At 43.4% G+C, this 22,792-nt stretch overlaps 1 protein-coding gene across 4 annotated transcripts in view; it reads left to right on the top strand.

Annotated features, from left to right (window-relative positions):
• Positions 1 to 22,792, top strand: part of CD82 (CD82 molecule) — a 65,422-nt gene that overhangs the window by 17,042 nt on the left and 25,588 nt on the right. For 3 of the 4 annotated variants that reach the window (XM_053387471.1, XM_053387464.1, XM_053387460.1), the window contains one exon: positions 15,840 to 15,921. The exons of the other annotated variant lie outside the window; for it this stretch is intronic. In XM_053387471.1, the coding sequence (XP_053243446.1) occupies positions 15,859 to 15,921 (63 nt within the window). In that variant the 5' untranslated portion in view covers positions 15,840 to 15,858. The remainder of the gene's footprint in view (positions 1 to 15,839; positions 15,922 to 22,792) is intronic. 4 annotated transcript variants of the gene reach the window in all.

Here is a 22,792-nt window from a genome sequence, read left to right as displayed (position 1 = left end):
GATGGGAGTTGTAGTCCTACAACATATAGGGACCCAAGGTTGAGAAAGTTTGAGCTAGAGGATGGAAAGTCTATTTCTCCAGGAAGTCTCCAGGCATTCCATGCTTTCCCTTTGCCATCTACTGGATGGCAGCTCTTCCCTTGTAGGACTCAAGTGCTCCTCCTATTCCATAGTTTGGAGCTCCAAATAAGGGATAATACTGAAGGCACCTCTATGCCACTTGACTATGAATGGTGGAGCAGAAGAAAGCAGATTCTGGACTCTTGAACTTCAGTGCAATTAGACTCTTGCTCTCTCCAGCAGAGGCTTTGACCTGCTACCCATTTTGGCTTATTTTGAGACGAACTGCAAAAGGAGCTGAGAAATCTAGATCCTCATAGAGCTCTCTTGTTGACTAAGCCAGGGACCAGTTCAAAGTAATGGGGCAGAGGATGTAAAGGTTTTGAGTGAGCCCTTGAATAGTGGCTTGCATCTTCAAGTTTCTCATAAAGGCCAGCTACTACCTGGAGTCCCGTGGATTTTGTGTGTTCTCCATGATGTTCTAAGTTCGCATACATCTTCTCCACGATGTGAGCTTGGAATGTAAAGACAACTCAGCAACTGAAAGAGGCCACCCAGCTGGCCTTTGTTTCTGGTTAACCTATTTCCAGACTTATCGGTTGCTGAAACAGACTGCCAAATGTGAAATGTGAAAGTCTGGAGACTTCGGAATCTCCTCTTGTGTTTTCTCCCCCCTCCCCCCCTGAAACGAATCCAGTTCTCTTTCCCTGTTCTTCAGCTGCCAAATTCCTGTGGAACTTATCCCATGTGTGTGTTCTCCCCCTGCCCCTAACGTGGCTTGTAGCAGCCTTGCCAGAACTCCTTCTGCATGGACTCTTCTGGTCAAAGTGATGAATTAGCTTTCTCATGGCTGTTTGATCACAGCGTGGAGAATGGGAAGGGTGGGGAGGGTGGAGTGATGCAAATAGTAAGTGTCAGGCCTCAGTGTGAGGCTTGGCAGGTCTGTAAATGACTAATGTCCTCATGTTGCTCTACTTAATTCCAGTAGAATCAGCTACCTACCTGGGAAATGTGCACAGTTTCTGCCCAGGCATAGTACGAACCTGCAAAGTCTTTTATCTTGAAACAGTCTCTGCTGAAGAAAACTTCCTAAACAATTTTACTTGCCATGTCCTCATTTTGATTAAAAGAATTGAAACTTGCTATGTAGTCAGAATTTGCATAGCTTTCAGCCAAGAGAACATTTTATGTCTTCAAAATAACTATGGTAGGCATAATTTACAAAGATTTTCCAAATATGAAGACTTTAGGCCAGAAGTTGAATTATTCCATGTATGGCTGTAAGAAACTGGAAAAATGGGTTGAGGTTAGGATGGAGAGCAGCAGAGGGTAGCTGGACAGAGGCAATAAGCAATGGAGAGAACAAATTAGTTATTTCCAAAAGTCGAATGCTCTGACCACATCTAAGCCTTTAGCAGATGTTTTAAACTAACAAGGGACACGGGTGGCGCTGTGATCTAAACCACTGAGCCTCTTGGGCTTGCCAATCAGAAGGTTGGCAGATCGAATCCCCACGATGAGGTGAGCTCCTGTTGCTCTGTCCCAGCTTCTGCCAACCTAGCAGTTTGAAAGCACGTCAGTACAAGTAGATAAATAGGTACCGCAGCGGCACAAAGGTAAACAGCATATCCATGCACTCTGGTTTCTGTCACGGTGTTCCGTTGCGCCAGAAGCTGTTTAGTCATGCTGGCCACATGACCCAGAAAGCTGTCTGTGGACGAACACTGGCTCCCTCGACCTGAAAGCAAGATGAGCTGCACAACCCCATGGTCGCCTTTGACTGGACTTAACCGTCCAGGGGTCCTTTACCTTTTTTTTACTTTAAACTAACAGCCCTGCACTGCTCTCATGTCCTCTCAAGCCATGAGGTTAATTTGCTGAATTATCTAGACTGAATTACCTAGGTTGTGCAGGATAGAAAGTCTCCTTTACTTCTGTCCTTGGTTGGACTTAAACCCCTGTCTTCTGCAGTAGCACCTCTGGAGGTTTGTGTTGCGGTTTGTCTATTTCAGTGACAGGACGCCAAGGTATGTGCAAATACTATAACCACATTGAGCAACCAACAGGGCTGGCATTTAATGTGCAGCTTTAAACTTTACAGTACAATTTGTGTCATGTGGAGACGCTCTGGAGCCTTGAACATTGAACTGGCGGCAGAAGCACATTGTGTACAGTTAAGGATGCCAGATGTCCCTTTTTTTTAGTTTTAAAGAAGGAATAACTGGAGAAGCCAGGAGCAAATCTAGGAAAGGCTGCTCTGATTTGGCTTTTATACCGTGTTGTCCATTGGTTTATAATCTCTTCTCATAAAGACATCTCAAAGCATTTTAACAATGAAAAATGCCTACAATATTTATTAGATATGAATCAAATCTCCTAGAGAATATAGCATAGATAACTTTGTGGCTTGTGTTGTGGTCTGAAGACATTTTCTGTAAAGAAAGCAGGGGCTTGCATTTCTAGATTCTTATGGCTTATCTGACTCTGTTCCACTGGGCTTGCAAATCTGCCTGTAGGGAAAGTGACCGTCATCAGTCAAGCTACCATATATCAAAATCTTCCCCCAGTTTTTATTCTAGCCTGCCTCTTTTCTCCTCAATTATATATATTCACTCTACACTATTCTGGAGAATTCCGCTGTGTCTGCCTCTCTTTCACATGGTCTATTTTAATATAGTGAAGCTGGCACCACCTTGTTATAACCCAATATACCATAGGGGTAGATGAGCTGTAGAGTGATATTGCCTCCCCAAAAATTGGCAGTCTGTTGTCTTTCTTTGCCAGAATGATGAGAATGAGCAGAAAGTGTAAGAACACACATTCAGACTATACATTTTAAGCACTATGATACCACTTCAGTCATGGCTTCCCCCAAAATAATTCTTGAAAATGTAGTTTAAGGGTGCTCAGAGTTGTTAGGAGACACCTATGCTCCCACAGCTCCAATTCCCAGGGTGACTTAGCAATCAACCCCTCTTCTTAGGGAACTCTGGGAATTGTAGTTCAGGAATGAGAATAAAGATCCTCTAACAACTACAGCTCCCAGAATTCTTGGGTGGGTGGAAACCATGACTGCTTATGTGTGGTGCTAATGTACAGTAGCTAAAGTACACATGAAGAATCACTGCTTTGATACCAAGTGAAACAGAGCAACACTTTAAGATGCCTCATTTGAAATTTGGTAGGGACACTGGGAACCAGATAGAGTTCCTTTGGGATCTGTGCTATTTGGCTATCCCTGGTTCAATGGAAAGAAAGTTGTGGCATCTGTTGTTCAAGACTAATGGCTCTGGGATGTCTTTTTATTTGCTCTGCATATGTGTAACCAGGTGAGTTGCTAGCATGCAGTGCTAGGGGATAACAGGTTTTTTGAGTGTGGGTGGATTTCAGTCTTCGGCAGGATATCTCAAGCACGCTTGTACATAACTTCGTAAGGAGCAGGCTGGGTTGAACAAGAAGACATTTGTCTCTGCGTGGCACTGACTTCCTTTTCCCCACTGGAGACTGAGCTGCCCTGGTGTTCTGTGATTGACGGCAGATAGCATATTATGAAATCATTGCTGCCCCCCCTGCATTCTATTGGAACCAATTCCACCAAGATGACTTCACTAGTATTGCTTTTATGCATGTAAATTGAGATCTGTATAAATTTATGCTGGCCCTTCTCATAATGAAACTTTCTGAAAGAATTGCTGCTGAAATGAGTAGACCATGTGGCGCTTTGCCCTCCAGTCCGAATAGGAGAACAGACTTGTAATAACCCACAAAGGCAACATTTGAGGGACCTGAACTGCAGTGCCAAAGTAGATGTGATAGGAACAAATCTTTGAATCTATATGACACTTCTGTTAGGCTGCACCTTTTCAGAAATGTGCTTCCTTTGCACTAAAAAACATGTTCATTAATGACTTTTTGGAAGTGACAGTCTTTTGAGATGTTAAAACATAGTTTCCAATCTTGAATCCCCAATCACACTGAACTAGTTGGTGAATGTTCCTCTTAAGCTGCTAGCTGTATTTTGACACTTCCACATCTTTTGTTCTTAATTCAGAGACAAAAAGAAGCAAAAAAATAAAAAAGCACCTTGCAAAATTGCTGTATGCCAAAGCAGTTGTGTAACCGATTCAATTTACCTCAAGTCTGACTTTACTAGTGCCTGAAAAGGTTGCAAAGTAGAGTCTGTTAGTCTCTGGTGAGTGGCAATTTGTAAATACAATACTTGTTAAATTTAACAAACATGTTTTACTAGGTAGTGAAGCTAGTCTGTAATAATAGCATTCTGACAGCCACTCCACACAGTTAAATCACTTTGGATTTATGCAGCCCTAGGGCTGCATGAAGAATATGTGTGAAACAAGAGGTTTACAGGTGATTGCAATGACAGGGGAAGGTCAAAGCTATCCCAAGTTGGTTTCACCAAGAGAGATAAACTGGGTGAATAATCCCTGAAAAGTGCCTGAGTTATGCAGTGAGATGACAAAATAAGTTTTTGTGTAAGGCTATTGGATAAATAACAAACGAGACACCCTGCAGCAGCTGCAATCTGAAATAATCCCAGGATTAACTGCCTGTGCTGGTCTTTTACCTTTTCTTCCATGTATCATTAGTGCTGGCAGGACATTCTGATTTTAGAAACTAAAACCTATTGCCCCAGTAGGGTAGTAAAAAAGCTGGTTAGACCCTCCTAGAGAAGATGTACATTATTATTAGAAAAATCTCCAGCTTCATAATTGTCAAGAGCTGCTTCAATCTTTTAGCCTTACAGTTTTGCTTTGCAGCTGACTTCTCAAGCTAGGCCTTGTTGCGCTCTTGGGTTGGTAGGTGATGAAATAACCGTGTCAGGCACACTTTTAATTACAAAACAGCAACGTGCTGCAGCTGCATAAATCCATCGCCCTTAGATAATGTTAAAGTTGACCCTGCACACCCAGTTGAGTATAGGTGACAAACTTAACCTGATCGCTAGCTGGAGTCTTCACGGAAGATGGCCTCTAGGGAATGTGCTGACTGCTGTTAGTAAACAAAAGGGTCATTAATTCTGCCACTGCTCATTAGCACCCTGCAGGTAATAGGAAGGTGTAGCATGCTTATGAAACAGAGCAGCATACCTCTCCCTCTGGTGCTCTCTCTCCAGTAGTTCTTTAAAAAAATGGCTTTGTGTTGCAGTACTTGGAGGTGAAATAGCAGTGCTAAGTCACTTAATATGCTGCAGCGCCATTAGCTGCTTCTTATTGATCCCCTTCATCTTCACCCGTGCTGCTTGCTCTTTATCTCTAGCTTACTCAAAATCAAATAGCTCCCTAGTGTAGGATCAGCTTACAGTGCAATCTCTAGTGCCTGTTTCCTGGGAGTAAGCTTCCGTGGATGCTAATGGCACTTGCTCCCAAGCAAAATGTGAATGGGACTGCAAGCCTTTATTGATGCCATTATCACTTGGCCAGGGGTCAGCAAACTTTTTCAGCAGGGGGCCCGGTCCACTGTCCCTCAGATCTTGTGGACTATATTTTTTTTTGGGGGGGGGAAATATGAACAAATTCCTATGCCCCACAAATAACCCAGAGATGCATTTTAAATAAAAGGACACATTCTACTCATGTAAAAACATGCTGATTCCCGGACCGTCCTCGGGCCGGATTTAAAAGGTGATTGGGCCGGATCCGTTCCCTGGGCCTTAGTTTGCCTACCCATGACTTGGACGATCAGCCTAAACTTGCAGTTCTTAGATGAAGTATGCATACGTTGCCACTGGCAGGTTTGATCAGGGTTTATCAAGAGCTGTATTTGCTCAGGGGTAGTTTGCTAGAGCCTGAGCAAAATGTGGAGGGGGCTCCCTCCTTTCTTTCTGCCACCCACTTTCCACAATCTGTTCCTTGCTACCTGCATGAAATTAGGCCAAGGGGTGCAGGTTGGGCACCCCTGCCTTAGAGGCACTCCCTCCTGTGTAAGTGAGAGAAGGCGGTTGGGATGCCTCGTCTAAAATGGTACTGCAGTTTTTATAAGCTTTTAAAAACACACCCAAGCATAGATTGCTGTCTTATCTGACCTGTTGATTTGACTCAACATTTCTATTGGTTGGCTGAACAGTCTTAGAAATTAGCCAGGCACCAGACACGTTTTGCAACTGGTGTGGATCCAGTTGAGACCACGTGGAGATCTCTAGATGCCAGGTAGGCGATTGTGGAAAGTAAAATGCCATCTAGAGAAGGATCTGAAATATTTTCTTTGAAGCTTGAATTTGTTTAATTCTGGGTTGTTTCGTTTGATGTTTTAATGTGTTGTAAACCACTTTGAGATTTGTTCTTTAAAATATAAAGTGGTATAGAAATGAAACAAACAACAACAACCACCTCCATTGCAAAAAAAGGCATCTAGACATTCCATTGTGGCAACCATGACCCAGGTTTGAGGTGCCATTTGGCAATTAGATTAGATCATATATCTGGGTTTCTAACACTGGTTGACTATAATAGGACACATGACCGAACAAATCTGTATTGTCTTCCTGCCTCAATGGAGGAACTTCCAATGGTTTTCACCTCATTTAATCCGTTTAACCCAGGAACAAGACTTGCTCCATTTCTTAAAACATATGGAACTTGCTCTGTTGGAATGAGAAAGGCCATTCTATGGTCATTCCACATACATCTATTGAACAGTTGTTGCTGGGGATCATGAGCAGAAGAATGCTGTTGCACTCAAATCGGTATTTAGTTGGACACAGTGCATCTAGTTGGCTACTGTGAGAACAGAATGCTGGGCTAGATAGGCCTCTAGCTGATCTAGCATGGCTTTCCTTAGGCTTTTACATGGTGGATGTGAGGCAGAGATCTCAATGGGGATTATTCATCAGCTTCTAACGTCTCTGCCCTCAAAGCCTGTGGGTTGGCCACCCCCTGTTGTGATGAAGTGTACCCACAAAACTGCGCCTGTGTTGGCCTGAGAGAAAGAGGGCAGTGAATGAGAGGGCACTTGAGAGACTGTTCAATTTGTTTACATGGCAGGTAAATTCTTATGGCTCCATCCCCAGGTGCATAATGTTGGGACCATACATCAGCCTTTGTGACATTTTCTAGTAGTTTATAGAAAGCAGGAAGCAACTGTTGGAGATTTTCCTTTGCCTTCTTCTTACCTCCCACCTGACTGACCTTCTGTAACTGTGCGTGCAGACATTAGTCACTCTTTGAGAGTAGCTCCAGCCCAGAAAATGACAAACCTGCAAGAAAGCAAAGAGAGCCACAAATTCTGAGCAGTGGAGCAGGGAAGGCACAACCCATGTTTTCGTCCTCTTGCTGCTTGACAAAGCATGAGGTATTAGCGATGATGAAGAAGAAAGGCTGCTGTTGTCTGTATTGTCACATGGGAGATGTTCCGTTGAATCAGGTGGAAGTTCTGTGCAAAAACAAGCATAGGGTAAGACTGGGTGCCTGTGGCGCATGGAAGAAGCAGGAGACATGGGGAAGAGATGAGCAATGGATGGTTATCATGTTGGTCAGCCTGCCCACCTCCCCCCAGCAATGCTACATGCTCACAGTAAACTACAGTGGTACCTCGGGTTACAGATGCTTCAGGTTACAGATTCCGCAGGTTACAGATTCCGCTAACCCGGAAGTAGTACCTCGGGTTAAGAACTTTGCTTCAGGATGAGAACAGAAATTGCACAGCGGCGGCATGGCAGCAGTGGGGAGGCCTCATTAGTTAAAGTGGTACCTCATGTTAAGAACAGTTTCAGGTTAAGAGCGGACCTCCAGAACGAATTAAGTTCTTAACCCGAGGTACCATTGTAATGTGGCTCCAGCAGGGGCAGTTCTATAGCCATGTCTCTGATCCAGTCTGAAGTTGTTCTCTATTTCAGCAAAGGAAGGAGGCCGGAAGTCTGTTCTCAAAGGATACTATTTCTGCTACTAGATCTTGGCAATAAGCCCGTACAAACCTGTGTGTTGCTCTTGACTCATTTTGCCACTGTCAGACCCAGTGCGGGCACAGCAGTGCTACAAAGTGAAGAAGCTCTGTGTCACTATGAGGACTTTTGAAATTATAGCTATGTTCGGGTGAATATACCTTGAACCACCCAAATGTCTGAGGAATGCCAACAGGAATGCAGTAAATGCTGTTAGACCTGAACTTCAGAATGGCATCACATGCTGCATTCTCTGTTATTGTAGTTGTGTTATGCCGGCTTCCTAAAATAATGTTGTGTATTGTCTGACTAGGCCAGAATATCTAATCGGGGTGACAAGCTGTGAATGTTGAGACTCAGGCCTACATATGTACCTCATTTGAATCAAATCAAATAAATACCAAAATTCATAATGACTGAAAACAGGTAAAATTCTATATGGGACAGGGTAGATTTTTTTGGATGATTCCTATAAATTTAGGGTGATACCCATTGGTGCCAGCCACTCATATAACAACCATTCTACTAGCAGAAGCTTCATTCTTAGCATAACACCACTTATCAGCTGTGGACCAGAGGTCATGTGTGTTGGTCATGGAAGTGCTGACTCCTTCAGGCCTTTAACTCTATTAGCATGAGGTTTATGCTCGTGAAAGTGAACTGAACCCTAGTGACATACTATGTGCGGCAGTTCTTGCAAAATAGGGTCTGTATGTGAAGCTCAGAAGTTGAGCTTTTCTATTTGTGTGCGTTGAAGGAGTTGGGGGTTGTCAATTAACGCTGCAAACAGAAGATGGGAATACTGATTGGAGCTTGTTGTGGCTTGGTTTAATAGGTTTCCCCAGAGGTGGTTTGTAAGGAGGAGGGTCAGAAGGGGCTTTTGAAAATCATCCTTTTCCCAGTGAGAAGAGAAGCAGTGAATTTCCTCACAGCTTTCTTTCTCTTTCCCATAGTACATTTTTACAGCTCTTTCCCTTGTATAAGTTTTTTTGGGCTGGGGGAAGAAGTAGGATAGTGGAATGTGGTGTACCGGCCTTTATTCAGGTATCTTTCGGCCAAAGGGAAGGCTACTTAAGCTCATGTTACAGGGCTCTGCTGAATGACTACTTGGGGTCACATTACAGAACTATACTAAATGAGTACAAGTTTTCCTCCCGCTGCCCTTAACAAGAATACCACTGTTTAGGAACACCTAAGACAGAGGTTTACAACCTTTTTGAGTCCACGGCTCCCTTGACCAACTACATTCTTTCTGCGGCACCCCTGTGGGGATCAGGAGCCCAGTTATGTCTCCCCTTGCCTGTGGTCCCTTTTTCAAACTCCCTCCCTTGTGGAGTATTCCCTCAGCCTCCTCTCCTCTCCCCTCTCCTTGGGAGTCCTCCAGCAGCCACTGCTGCGCCTTTGGTCTCTGCTGCCCCAAAGAGAGGGGTCTCCTCACACTGCCCCACAGGGGCCTCGGAAGAGGATGCCCGCAGCCGGCCCAACGGCCAAAGGTGAATGTGAGGCCAGCACCTTACCTTGGGAGGCAGCAGTGGCAGCAGCAGGTGCTGTTAAGCCTGCATGACTGAAAGGCTCCCCTTCAGCACTGGGCACTCAGCTCCCAGGCAGGCCTAGCACACAGTAAGCACAAGAAAGGCACCTGCTGGCTTGCCTGCTCAGCCTCCCACTTGTCCGTCCATTCCCAACATCAGAGGCTGGTGGCCTGGCTGGCTGGGCTCCCTCACCTACTTGCTTGCTTACTTTGAGGCCACCTCAGCTCCTGGCAGCCAGCACCCCTTGGCCAGCCCCAGAGGTACCATTTGTCTGGGGAGCTTGTAGCCAGGGCTGCTGCAACAAACATCTGTGCAAGCCTTTGGGAGGCAGAGGTGCCAGAAGGCAGCAGAGGAGGGAGGGAAGGAAAGAGGGACAGAGGTCAGTGTTGCCTGCGGCACCCTTGGCCATTATTCAAGGCACCCCAGGGTGCCATGGCATGCTGATTGTAAACCACTGACCTAAGACCTTGCTTGCTTGTATGAATTTCCAGTGGTTAGGTTCACTGCTTTCAATAATCCTTCTCTCCAGAGACCTTGTTAAGAGAAGCCTAAAGTTGGAATCCTTTAAATGACCTTTTCACTGTTCCAGGCAAAGTAGTCTGTTGCCACCTTCCTTTCTGCTTCTGCATAGTGGATTCCGGAATCTGGGGCCAGCAAAGTCTGCTTAGTTTATCAAGATTCCTTATTTATTTATATCTCTACAACTGACTTGTCAAAACGCCTTCTGAGCAGTTTACAAGTGTAAAACCGATTATAAAAACATAGCTGCACATAGTTAAAACACACAGCAAAACAATTTCATCACATCATTTGAAAAATACTCCCAACTCTACAATTCTACGAAATCCATAATTAAAATGTACAATATACAAGTCTGTTAAAACAGGTTCAAGTCAGGAACCTCAAGTAATCTTGCTTTTATAAATAGCACTCCCTTGGTTGCACTACGTACCAGCCTTGCTAGGAAAAATAACTTACCCTAGTTGCGCTTCTTTCCTCTCTTATTTAAGTTCTTGGATGAAAGAAGATGTGCTTTTTGAAATGCCGGCAATTAGAAAATACCTGTACTGGCAAGGCAGGCTGACTGACTACTCCAAGAACTTATCTGTACCTATCAGAATTCACAAGGCTAAAAAAAAATTCTTAACTGATCTGAGATCAAAGCTTTATTCATCTGCTTCAAACCTGTCAATTGTTTTTAATTGATTGCCAGTAGGCTGCACAGACACAATGGCTCCTTCCTCCTTCTGCCAAGTTTGATTAGGAGAGGGAAAATCCTTAGCTGATGCTCTGCCTTTCCAGGTGAAATATCTTTGGTGCAGCTTCCAGTTAGAAGAATTGTGGGCATACAAAGGCAATGCTGGTTAGCTGAAATGAAATAAATATGCCTCTTAAAACTGGTTTCTCTCGCTAAAACAGCTCTGGAATTACAACAACAACAACAACAACAACAACAACAACAACAACAACAACAACAACAACAACAATTTTATACCCCGCCCATCTGGCTGGGTTTCACAACAGAATATTATTAATAATAATATTAAACAGAATAAAACTTCAAACATTAAAAGCTTCCCTAAACAGGGCTGCCTTCAGATGTCTTCTAAAAGTCAGATAGCTGTTTATTTCCTTGACATCTGATGGGAGGGCTTTCCAAAGGACGGGCACCACTACCAAGAAGGCCCTCTTCCTGAAGGAACCTCACTTCTCATAGGGAGGGAAGCAACAGAAGGCCCTTGGAGCTGGACCTTATTGTCAGAGCTGAATGATGGGGGTGGAGACTCTTCCTTCAGGTAGCACTTTATATTCCCAATCTTTAAACTGATAGATGAAATTTTATTAGTGCTTCTCTCCCCCTCCCAGTCTAACTGTATTACTTACTTTTGGTTTACTACATTTTTGCTTATTGCTTCAACTCTGAGAATGGACAAAAGGGCTGAGCATCTGCTTTGCATGCAAAGGGTACTGGGTTCAATCCCTGATCTTTCCAGGTAGCACTAGGAATGTCCTCTGCCTCTAACCCTGGAGAGCCACTGCCAGTCACTGTAGACTAGCCTTCTCTGACCTGGTGCCCTTCAGATGTTTAGGACCACACCTCCTCCCAACCCCCATCAAGCATGACATGGGGGGGGCTGGGGGGGAGTGGCCATTCAAAGCATCTGGAGGGCATCAGGTTGGCAAAAGTTGGTGTAGGCAATCCTCACCAATGGTCTGACTTAGCATAAAGTAGCTTCCTGTAGCCCCCTAGGATTTTGGATGTATGCTGCTCTCTCAAATCTTCTCCCCTAAATGGACCTTGCACATTTTTCTGTGGAAAGTTTTCTGCACATCACTGCCTGTATGGACATGGAATTCTTATTCTATGACTGATTTTTGTTCTGTGATTGCAGGGAAATTTCACCCAGCTCTAATAATGTGTTTGAAACCTTGTGAATAGACTCTTTTTCTTCTTAGATTTAAAAAACAAAACAAGGGGAAGCCTGTTTTATTTATAAACTAAGAGAATGTTCTGCATGTATATCTCTGCTAAACCTCCTCTCTCTTAAACGTGACGGTGTATATTTTAATTTTATGACTATATCCCTTCGGCAAGAAAATAATGCTCAATAGCTACCGTACATCATAGCATTGGAAAGCTGTAGGAAAAACTTTTTTTCTGTTTAGAGAAGGAATAAGGTGAGGGTGGGTAAACACTTGAAGAAAGGACCACTCTCAAAGTGTAGAAGATGTCTGGAGTTACCACTTATAACTGTCTGTGAGCTTGGCCCCAAAGATCTAGCTCTAATCCTTGTGTTTGTTAAAAAAAAGTTCCTGAAGGGAAAAACTGATCAACTACATTTGCTCTGATCTGAATGCCAATTCTGAGGATAGCCCTCATTCCTTTCCCACTCTGGCAATTTCTCATAGGAAGAAAAGCATGCTCTCTGAATATCTGCAGCTCGTCAGCGTAAATTGCATTTTGTATTTGTCTGCTTCTCATGCGTAACTTTTATTTATTTATTTAAAGCCTTTTTGCCCCATCCTTTAGCCAGAAGGCTACTGGAGCGGGCTTAACAGACAATCAATGAAAATGAAACAATCACACAAGGAAAAAAGGGGCGAGGAGAGAAGAGGGGTAAAGGCAAACTTGAGCACCAATAGCCAGGTAGATTGGGAACCATTCAGAGGGAAGAGGAGCCAAATCTATCTGTTGTTTCAGCAGAACCAATGGAATGGCCTTCCTTCCCATCTCTCCCTCTGCTGCAGTCTGCTGGAATAGCTTCTGTTTTGTGGCATCCATATGTGCAACATACTAATAAATGCAGTTTTTTTGTTAACCCTGCCACACAGCCATGGGCATGCAATTGAGAATAGTGCTGTTTAGGCATGTGCTTGAACAACGAAAGGGTGCTTTCAGTGTTGTGAAGTACACCGTATTGATCCAATATGGGACTACCTTTGTCAGCAAGCCAAGAGTCCTGCCTTCCACCCCTACTCCACAGTGGAGGTATTTCCCGAATAATGTCTTCCAGCAAGTGCACCTGGGGCAGTCTTGAACTGACTTCCATGATGCTTTTGATGGATGACCCTTCTACTTTTAAAGAGAATCTCTTGATAGATTCTGCAGCTCAGTAGTACAGTCCAGGTCAGATCCTCTGGTGCACCCTTGCTTAAAAAGGTTTGCGTAGGAGGTGGTTGTGGAAAGATATCTGCCACCCATAAGGAGCAGATAATATTGGGCTAGATGGACAAATAGTTTGACTGAGGTCTAAGGTAGCTTTCTTTGTTCCCAAGTGCTGAAGTCAGCTTCTTAATATCCTATTGAGTTAAGGGTGACTCTCAGCAGGCTTGTGAGGTCCTGGGGCTTCCGCTCAGGACATGATGGAAGAACGGGCACACATTCCTCACAGTTTCAGGACCAAACATCCATTTTCTAACATTAGTTTTCCAAAGGAAGCAGCATCTCTTCTCCCCCGCAGAACTGATAATTTTTTGAGAACTGCTGCTGGTTGGCGAGAGCTATCCGTTTAGAATGATGCTCCACTTCCACCCTGATCTCAGTACTGACCTAAATATCCTAATAAGATTAAAAGCAGGCTTTAGACTGGAAACAGAATAACTTGCTCTGTTCTGTTGCCCTTTGCTGAATGCAATCCCACTGTGAGAAAGCTCTGAGTAGATCTTCTGCAGGCAGCTCTTAAGTCTGTCCAACCTATTTCCTGTTGCATTGTGAGATAAGATCATTAAGGATGTTGTCAAATGCTATTTATTCGACACTAGTTTTTATGAGAATTGTCACCTTGCTTCCTGTATTGGAGGAGGCAACAACTCATTGAGGAAAGTGAAAGTCTCCACTAGGATAGGTGAGGCAAGCACACAATATCTCTTTGGCTCCCCCTACCCACCAATTCTTGTTCCTACCTGAAAGTATTGATATAAGATACTGCAATATGTTCGCATGCCATCAATTCTTCCATTTCCTAAAAAGCTTTCTCCTTCTGCATACTCATGCCCAGACATATCTGCTTATATTGGTGATGGTAAAGTACAGCAGGCCAGAACAGGGCAAAGCAGAATTCTTTTCTTGGACTTCTGTCCAAAGTGGAACATTTCCAAGCCTTTTCTGTCTTTGCAGCACTATTAATGCTCCCTTTTGGATTGCACACCTGGTGTTTAAATATCTCTTGTCTTATTAAAATAGTTTGCATATTTAGAATTAGCTCCAGGTGTTAAACTAGACAGTGGCTTCTATATTTGATTTCTGCAGAATTCCCAATTCCCCTCTGCTAAATATGGGCAACTCTGGTAAAGAATCTTGGGTGATATTGTCATTCAGAAGCTTTTAGCCACCAGAGATGTAACTCCAAGTGAAATATCTTCTGTTTCATAGCATGGGACTTGGGGGGGGGCACAAGATTGGCATGATTGGCCAGTTAGTTAAGTATTTCTATTGTTTTACTTGATGGGGGGGCAGCTGTCTCCCGCCCCCCTGGCTATGCCTATGTTTCACACACCCATGTTTAATGGTGAGCAAAAGGCTGACTAGCTTGTGATTGCTGTCAAATATAGTTTTCTTGAGGCTGCCACTGCTATTTCTTCTATGGGATCATGTAAACTAGTAGTGTGTGTGCGCGCGCGCTACATGAAGGACCATATATGAGACCCAATATTGGTGGCTTCCAGATGTGGCTAGCATAGAGGCACATGGCTGGTGCTTATCTGCCACAAGCAGATAAGCCTTGTACCTAAAACGGGTCTTGTACCTAAATGGGCACTGCCCCTTTCTCTAGGACTTAATGTTGAGGGGAAAGATGGCTTCATTTAGGCCATTATCTGAGGGAGAAAGGGATTAAGGACACCCTGCTGCTGTAGTCCCAAGATTAAGGACCTTGCTGGTGGCTGCAATTTAGGCGACAGAAACTGACTGAAAGGCAATGCCACCTAGAAGGGAAAAGGTTAAACTGTGAGTTCACTCCTCTACGAGAATGACAGACCATAGATAAAGGAAATGGCTAGAATGACCAATACAGAAAATGCTGTCCACCTGAAAATCTGTGAGGTTGTTTCACTATGACTGATCTACGCTTGGGAAGATTGCACAGCTGTGTGTTTGTGTGTGAGTGAAGTTGTGTTTTTTTTCTGAGTTCCTAAAAGAAACAGAAAGTAAAGGGAGAAAATATGGGAGGAAGGTGATTTCACGATGGTGTCCTGCCAGTGTCCTGAAAAAAGTAGTGAACAGAGCATGGGGTTCCAAACATTCCACAGTAAATGCCTCATGTGGAAGTATCCTTAATCTCCGGTGTCTCCAATATAAGGAGGTTTCTGAACTGGCTCTGAAATATCTGTACCTGAGGTGCAGATGGTGCTTCACTGAAGAGATCAGAAGAGCCCTGGTGCTCCAGGCCAAAGGCTCCTTTTGACCAACATTTTGTTCTTTCAGTAGCCAACCAACCAGATGGAAAGTGGTTCCTTTGATGGATGGGGCTAGTTTGGTGAACTACAGACTCGAACTGGCAAAAATAGTTAATAAGACAAAGCTATACATATATATATTTCCCCAGTGTGGTTTTTCTAGAAAAAGAGGTGCCGGAACTCACAATGAACGCTTCACTTGTTCTCTTATAATGGCAATGGTGCACACTTGAGATGTGCTGGAACTGAGTTCTGCCTGAAAAAAACCCCTGTATAATCTCCCCTGCTAAGGAAACAACTCGTCAGAGAAGCATTCTGTTGAAATGCTTTGCTTTCTGAGGGGGTGGTGTGGGAGGGGAGATTCTGGTAAAATATTTCTTAAAATTTCCAGACCACAGTCAAGTTGTGATGCTGTAAAGAATATATGCTCATATGGCTGTCTGTTTTCCACCCAGGTTCTATAAAAAAGAGAAGATGGGGTCTGGCTGCCTGAAAGTCACAAAGTACTTCCTTTTCCTCTTCAACCTCCTTTTCTTTGTAAGTATTTGGATTCAGAATCTGGGGGATCTGTTTTTTAAGTTGAGTGCGGGCGGGAGCAGCTGTATCCTAACAGCAGAACTGGCATCTAATATTTCAGAAAGAATATAACAAGAACCCTTTTTATAAAGACTGTTCTACCTCTCTCCAAAGATATCCCAAACTCGATTGTCATGTTAATTCTATTTCTAAGATAACAACCCTTTATTGCATCAAAACCAAATTGAATCTGAATCACTTAATCTGCTTCCCACAACAGTACCAGGTGGTAGCTGGTAGCTCTACCAAAGGCGTAGGGGAAGACATTGGTTTACAGCTGAAATCTGAACAAACTCAGAGCCCGCTGTACAGTGGGATGGGGTGCTTCTTTCTGCAGCAGTGCTCAACCCAAATAACCATGTGTGCACAAGACTTTGCAGACTACAGAAATGCCCCGATTGGACTAGCTAAGTGGTACCTATGATCAAGATGTCTGTTGGATGACTAAACTTTCCTGATACTCCTGCAAGGGTTCTTTGCTTTATTAAAATCGGAGTCTTGGGCACTTGGAGAAACTACTCATTTAATTATTTAACCCTCCTTGGATGTAATTAAAGTCTGTCTTGACCTGTTTGCCTGTATAGTACTAGCAAATGCTAAAAAAGAAGAAACAGCGAGAGGCTGGGGAAATGCAACTAATTGTATAGTGTGATTCCATTAAGTGCTTTTGGGTATTGTGTGCTCCCTATTTGAGACAAGCTGAGCCAAATTACCAGCTAGCCAATTTTTAATCAAGTCCTTGGCTGTTCTCTGCAATAATTGCAGTTTGACATCCAGCCACAACATGTGTGGTTATAATCAGTGCACTGCTGAATGGATTTTTTTCCTGTGAGTCAATGTGTTTCTATTTGCAGGATGCAACAGATTAGTGCCAAGAGGAGCAGCAATTTTATTTTATTTATTATTTTATTTATGACAATCTTTATATACCACGAATTCATAAAGAAAATATCAAAGTGGTTTGCAACAACTGCACATAAAACTGTGCAATGGAAACCGTATAAAAAAAGTTAAAATCAGATGGCTTTTATGGAAAGATGTATTCTTAATAAGCCTGATAGAATAGAAGTGTTTTCAGTAGGCATTTATTAGTTGAAGCAGAAGGTGCCTGCTGAATCTCTATGGCCAGAGTGTTCCACTATACTGGGCTGATGACACTGAGGCTCAGTTACTTCTAGCAGAGAAGTACAGACTTAAAGAACAAGCTTTGCAGTCAGCCTGTGCTAACCTGTTTTCAGGATCAGCAAAGCCCTGGTACAGTTCTCTCATTAAACATATTGATCCCTTCCTTCCTTCCTTTCTGCTAAGAGTATATCTCGTGTCAGACGGACATCTAAGACAAACTTACAACATCTTTATAATCTTATATTTAGCAGAGAACGGGAGCCCGTTTTTTGTCCTTATCTACATAAATGACTGTATACACAGCTGATTTTAGATTAAAGCCCAACAAATTCATCCTGTGTTTAAAATAAAGTTTGCCCATTACACTAACTTAAATTATAATACTGCTGTACTGTACACAATCATGGGAAAAATCTAGCAGTGAGCTAGATAAGGCTGGATAAAAATCTCCTGGGCAAACAGGCAATTTTTTCATTTCCTGCTTGTTTCATGATAAACAGAGTGTAGAAAGTTGATTCAACAACAGATTGGCTGATCAGTCTCACTTGGGCTACGCTTCATAAACTATAATCCTTTACCAACAGGTTAAATTTACAAAGGAGGAATGTGTGTTCATGATCACCTAACAAATACTAACTATGCCATAATTAAGTGATCATACATATCTTTAAGTTTCTTGAAGGAGCAGACCAAAAGTTACAGAGTCCCAGGATTGCTTGCAATAATTCCAGCGCTAAGTCTGCTAGAAACAGTCTACCTTCTACACACCCTTGGTATACTTAACCACCATAGTAGAACACGTTGCTGATAACACCAAGGTTGCAGGTTTGATCCCCATATGGGACAGCTGCATATTCCCGCATTGTAGAGGGTTGGACTAGAGCAGGCATGGCCAAACTAGGCCCTCCAGATGTTTTGGGACTACAATTCCCATCATCCCCGACCACTGGTCCTGTTAGCTAGGGATGATGGGAGTTGTAGTCCCAAAACATCTGGAGGGCCAAGTTTGGCCATGCCTGGGCTAGACGATCCTCAGGGTTCCTTCCAACTCTACAATTCTATAATTTGTGAACAAGCAGTACCCAAATATATTCGTATTAGTTCTCAAACATTTTGGCTCCCGAACGCTGCAATTGAGTATTCCGGTTTGTGAACTATTTTTGGAAGCCGAACGTCTGATGGGTTCTTCAGCGGATTCCGAAGCTGTGCTTTGGTTTCCGAACGTTTTGGAAGTCAAACAGACTTCCAGAACAGATTCCGTTTGACTTCCGAAGTACGGCTGTATTTGAAGGGCCAAGATAACATGGTAAGGGGTACTTTGGGGTTCCAGAATACCAGGGGAACATGGATGGAAAATTCTAAATCTCTCTCTCTCTCTCTCTCTCTCTCTCTCTCTCTCTCTCTCTCACACACACACACACACAGTCTCTATTAAAACCCAAAATTTTGTAATGGAAACTATTAAGTTAGACATCTGTTAGTTAACGTGGGCCTGGAAATGTGGGCTGCTGCATCTTTCCTGGCTAGCAGGAGGGGAGCAGTTGTTAGTGGGCTTTTGCCCCACCCACTAATTTTTCCTGCAGTCAGTTAAGTAACGTCTCTTGAATTGATGTGGCACATATACTTTGGAACCCAGATGAGAAAAAAGCAATTGGAGGAGGAGGTCTTCTCCATTGGTTATCATAGGGTGTGCATGCAAACACTCCTTGCAGTACAGAAGGAGCAGCCTAGGTTCCCAGAGCAGTGTTTGCTAGACATGTAACGTCACCCTTGGGGCGTATCAGTTGTATAGTTCTGTAATGTGAAGAAAAAGGCAACTATGGGGTTGCAGCGCTCATCTCGCTTTCAGGCTGAGGGAGCCAGCGTTTGTCCACAGACAGCTTCCTCGGTCATGTGGCCAGGATGACTAAACCGCTTCTGGCGCAACAAAACACCATGACGGAAGCCAGAGCACACGGAAACTCCATTTACCTTCCCGCTGCAGTGGTACCTATTTATCTACTTGCACTGTTGTGCTTTTGAACTGCTAGGTTGGCAGAAGCTGGGACAGAGCAACAGGAGCTCACCCCATTACACAGATACAAACTGCTGACCTTCCAATCGGCAAACCCAAGAGGTTCAGTGGTTTAGACCACAGCGCCACCTGCTCCCAATATCAGTAGCTAGCTGTAGCCCCTACCAAGACAAGAACTGTCCTTATAACATTTTCCCCAAAGCAAAATATATCCCAAACCTCTATGAAGGATTGAAATGCACATGATCTTCCTGAGTACAGATCAGTTGTGCAATCTTCAAGGGGGGGATATTTTATTAATTACTAATAACTCAAAGTTTGAGTTTTTGAGGAGTACCAAGTTTTTGCTGGAAGTATTCTCACAGCTGCTAAACATAAAAATGTTAGTTTGTAATTTCTATGGAACTCGTGTATTGTAGACTCTGAAAGACTATTTTTCCTCTTACTGCATCTTGAATAACTTTTTTCACTAAGGCTCAAAACTGCTTAATCTCACTACATGACCACCAAGCATGCATTGAATACCCGGGCTTCAATTTACACCACTGAAACAGTATAGGTACCATGTTGGCAACCTCTCATTTAAGCCATTTTCCGTTAACACACCTAGGTGTGTAATCCTTTCAGTACATAATTTTATAGAAATTCTGTTTAGTGACCATGTTCAAAAAAATAGAGGGATGTTCGGTATATAGATAGTCCAGCTTTTTTGTTGTTAGTGCAAAAAAATAAAAAGGCCAGTTGTTGGGCACTCTCAACTTCCTCTCTTTCTACAGAGGACCCTACATATGTTTTTAGAAAATGGATCTTTACTCAATTGCCGCTTGATCAATATATTTTTCAAAACTTACTAGTTTCCATCCCTTCTGCTCTTATAAACCAAATTCCCGATTGCGTAGATTAGTGGGGGATGGGAGTAGGCTTTGTCCTTGGTAACCTAATTCTTGCAGTATTCAAAGATAAGTCTTATGCATTAAAGAAATCACTAATGGTTCTATCTACCGTAAAACCTTTCCCTCATATATCACAGATGAAATGATAGATTATCTTTGTGACTAATGTTTTCCCCCCTCCCGCTCCCACACTTCAGCATAATTCTTGATTTTTACCTCTTTTTCCCCTTCACATTTTTTATCCTTTTATTCTTTCCCCCCAGAACAGCCATTCTCTCAGCAGGGTGTTAATGTCGAAATGTTCAGCTGACCTTTCTCCCGGCTTCATTCCCTGTCTTTTGTCAATATTCAATACTGTTTCATGACAGTGTTGTATCTGAGGCCACTCCACCTTTTGATCTTGGTTATTGGATGGTTTATACAATTCTTTGGGTAAATGAATTGGTTGGGAAAGAAGTCTGTATTGTGTTCAATAACATTTGAAGAATATGCATAGCCAAGGTCAATGAAATCAACTTTGACAAGGGCCTCATCTTAATAACTTATTCTTCTCATTGAGCTAAACCATATATATTTTTAGTGTATCAAACTTATTTTGCAACACATATTCCAATTAATATGGACACTTCCCATTTCCCCCTTCATTCTTTTTTTCTGGTATCTTGTTTTTTTAAAACTTTATATATATATATGAAGCACCTGGTGTTTGTAACACCTCAAGAAATAATAATAGCAGGTACTGACCCCTGATAATTCATCAGATTTGTCACTTTCAGAAGCCTACTACCTAGAAGCCAAGAGGCTTGAAGAACTCAAATTATTTGTAAATTTCAATAATAAACTGATATGATTCACATCTCCCAGACTGATGTGCCGATTGGAACTTGGTTAATCATCAGAGTTTGCACATCCTGAATATTCTGGCAGTTTTTGACTCAAAATGTATCAAACGATGTTTTTTTGAAATGCATATTTTGGGAGAAATATTTCTAAGCTATAATCCATATCCTTTTTAAAAATTGCAAATTAATGCAGAAACATCCATACCTGGCAGTTCCATTAAGACATGATTGCCAATTGTAGCAATTTAATTGGCAGCTGTAAGATGTCAAATCCTTGTGTTTTTAAAGTCTGCAGTGCTCAAAATACCAAGTCCCTTATAGCTTCTCTTTTCTCCCGTGCATACTGCATATTTTAACGATTTGACATTCAAAGAACCCCAAAAGTGTTCTGCTTCAGTGGGAGAATGCATTTAATGTTGTGCAATATATTCAAAGGACACAATCTCCCAATCTAGAGTTAATTCCAGACTGACAGTGAACTGTCACAAGTTTCTTCTTGGGCACTTCCTATTTGTAAACTGACTGGTGACTTGGTGAGCTGTATTTGGAAACGTTTCAACTTTGAGGAAATGCTGTGTTGAAAGGAACTGGGGTTTTGAACTCAAAAAGACTCTTCCCTTTGTACAGATGGTGTTCTTATTCTCCAGCTTTTATCTGCAACGTTTAACACCTGGTGTCTTTTGGAGAACTGCTGCTCTAGTTCTCTTTTGCATCTGGAGCATCTGCTGAGTCTTTTACTCTGGTGGAGGTATAAATGTAGATGCTAACTGGAATCCTCCACCTTCCTCTGAATGGATCAGCTCCAAAGAACCATAGTTGAAGGCACCTGGTCCAGCGAGAAGACGATGGGGTGAAGGGGATACATTTCTACATGAGCTTCTCTTAAAGGCCTCATGTTCACTGCTGCCTTATCTGGGTTAGAGCATAGGCGTTGCTCCTGGCTTAACTTGTTTGGCCTTACTTCTGAAGTTTTGTTTAGGAGCACCACTATCGATGAGATACAGTCTGTATTTCTTGAACCAAAATTAGGAGAAGCCTTCGCACAATTAGGAGACCCAATGTGGTGTGGTGGTTAAGAGCGGTAGTCTTGTAATCTTGTGAACCGGGTTCACGCCTCCGCTCCTCCACATGCAGCTGCTGGGTGACCTTGGGCTAGTCACACTTCTCTGAAGTCTCTCAGCCTCATTCACCCCACAGAGTGTTTGTTGTGGGGGAGGAAGGGAAAGGAGAATGGTAGCCGCTTTGAGACTCCTTAGGGTAGTGACAAAACAGTATATCAAATCCAAACTCTTCTTCTCTTCTTCTTCACACTTGCATGCTCCACCCTTAGACTTGGAGTGTTGTAGAACATACCTTTTTTCTTTCATCCATGAGACCCTCTTCGTTCCGTATTTTCTTTCCTCTAGGGTTAAAAAGAGAAGTACCGTATTTTTCGTCCCATAGGACGCTCAGTCCCATAGGACGCACCTAGTTTTTTTGGGGGGAAATAAAGGAAAAATGTTTTTCCTTTATTTCCCCCCCAAAACCAGGTCGGGGAAGCCGAACCAGGTCGAGAAACAGCGGGATGGCAGCGCTGCGCCTCCTTGCTGTCCCCCGAGCTTGTGGGGCTGGCTGATGTCTGTCCAGCACGCGGGGCGCTCTGCTTCAGGGCGCTCTTGGCGCCGGGCGGCAGGCTGCTATCCGCAGCGTAGGGAGCCCTGCGGGAGGTCCCGCAGGGCTGCCTAGGCTGCGGGTGTGTTCCTGAAGCGGCGGGCGCTCTGCTTTCAGCGCGCCCGTTGCTCCGGGAAACAGGCTGCTATCCGCAGCCTAGACAGCCCTGCGGGACCTCCCTGCCTAGGCTGCAGATGTCTTCCTGAAGCCTGGAGAGCGAGAGGGGTCGGTGAGCACCGACCCCTCTAGCTCTCCAAGCTTCAGCGAAAGCCTGCATTCGCCCCATAGGACGCACCCAGATTTCCCCT

Source organism: Podarcis raffonei, chromosome 1 (assembly GCF_027172205.1).
Source record: "Podarcis raffonei isolate rPodRaf1 chromosome 1, rPodRaf1.pri, whole genome shotgun sequence".
Lineage (NCBI taxonomy): Eukaryota > Metazoa > Chordata > Lepidosauria > Squamata > Lacertidae > Podarcis > Podarcis raffonei.
The sequence above is the reverse complement of the archived record's forward strand: the minus strand, read 5'-3'. Positions and strand labels throughout refer to the sequence as shown.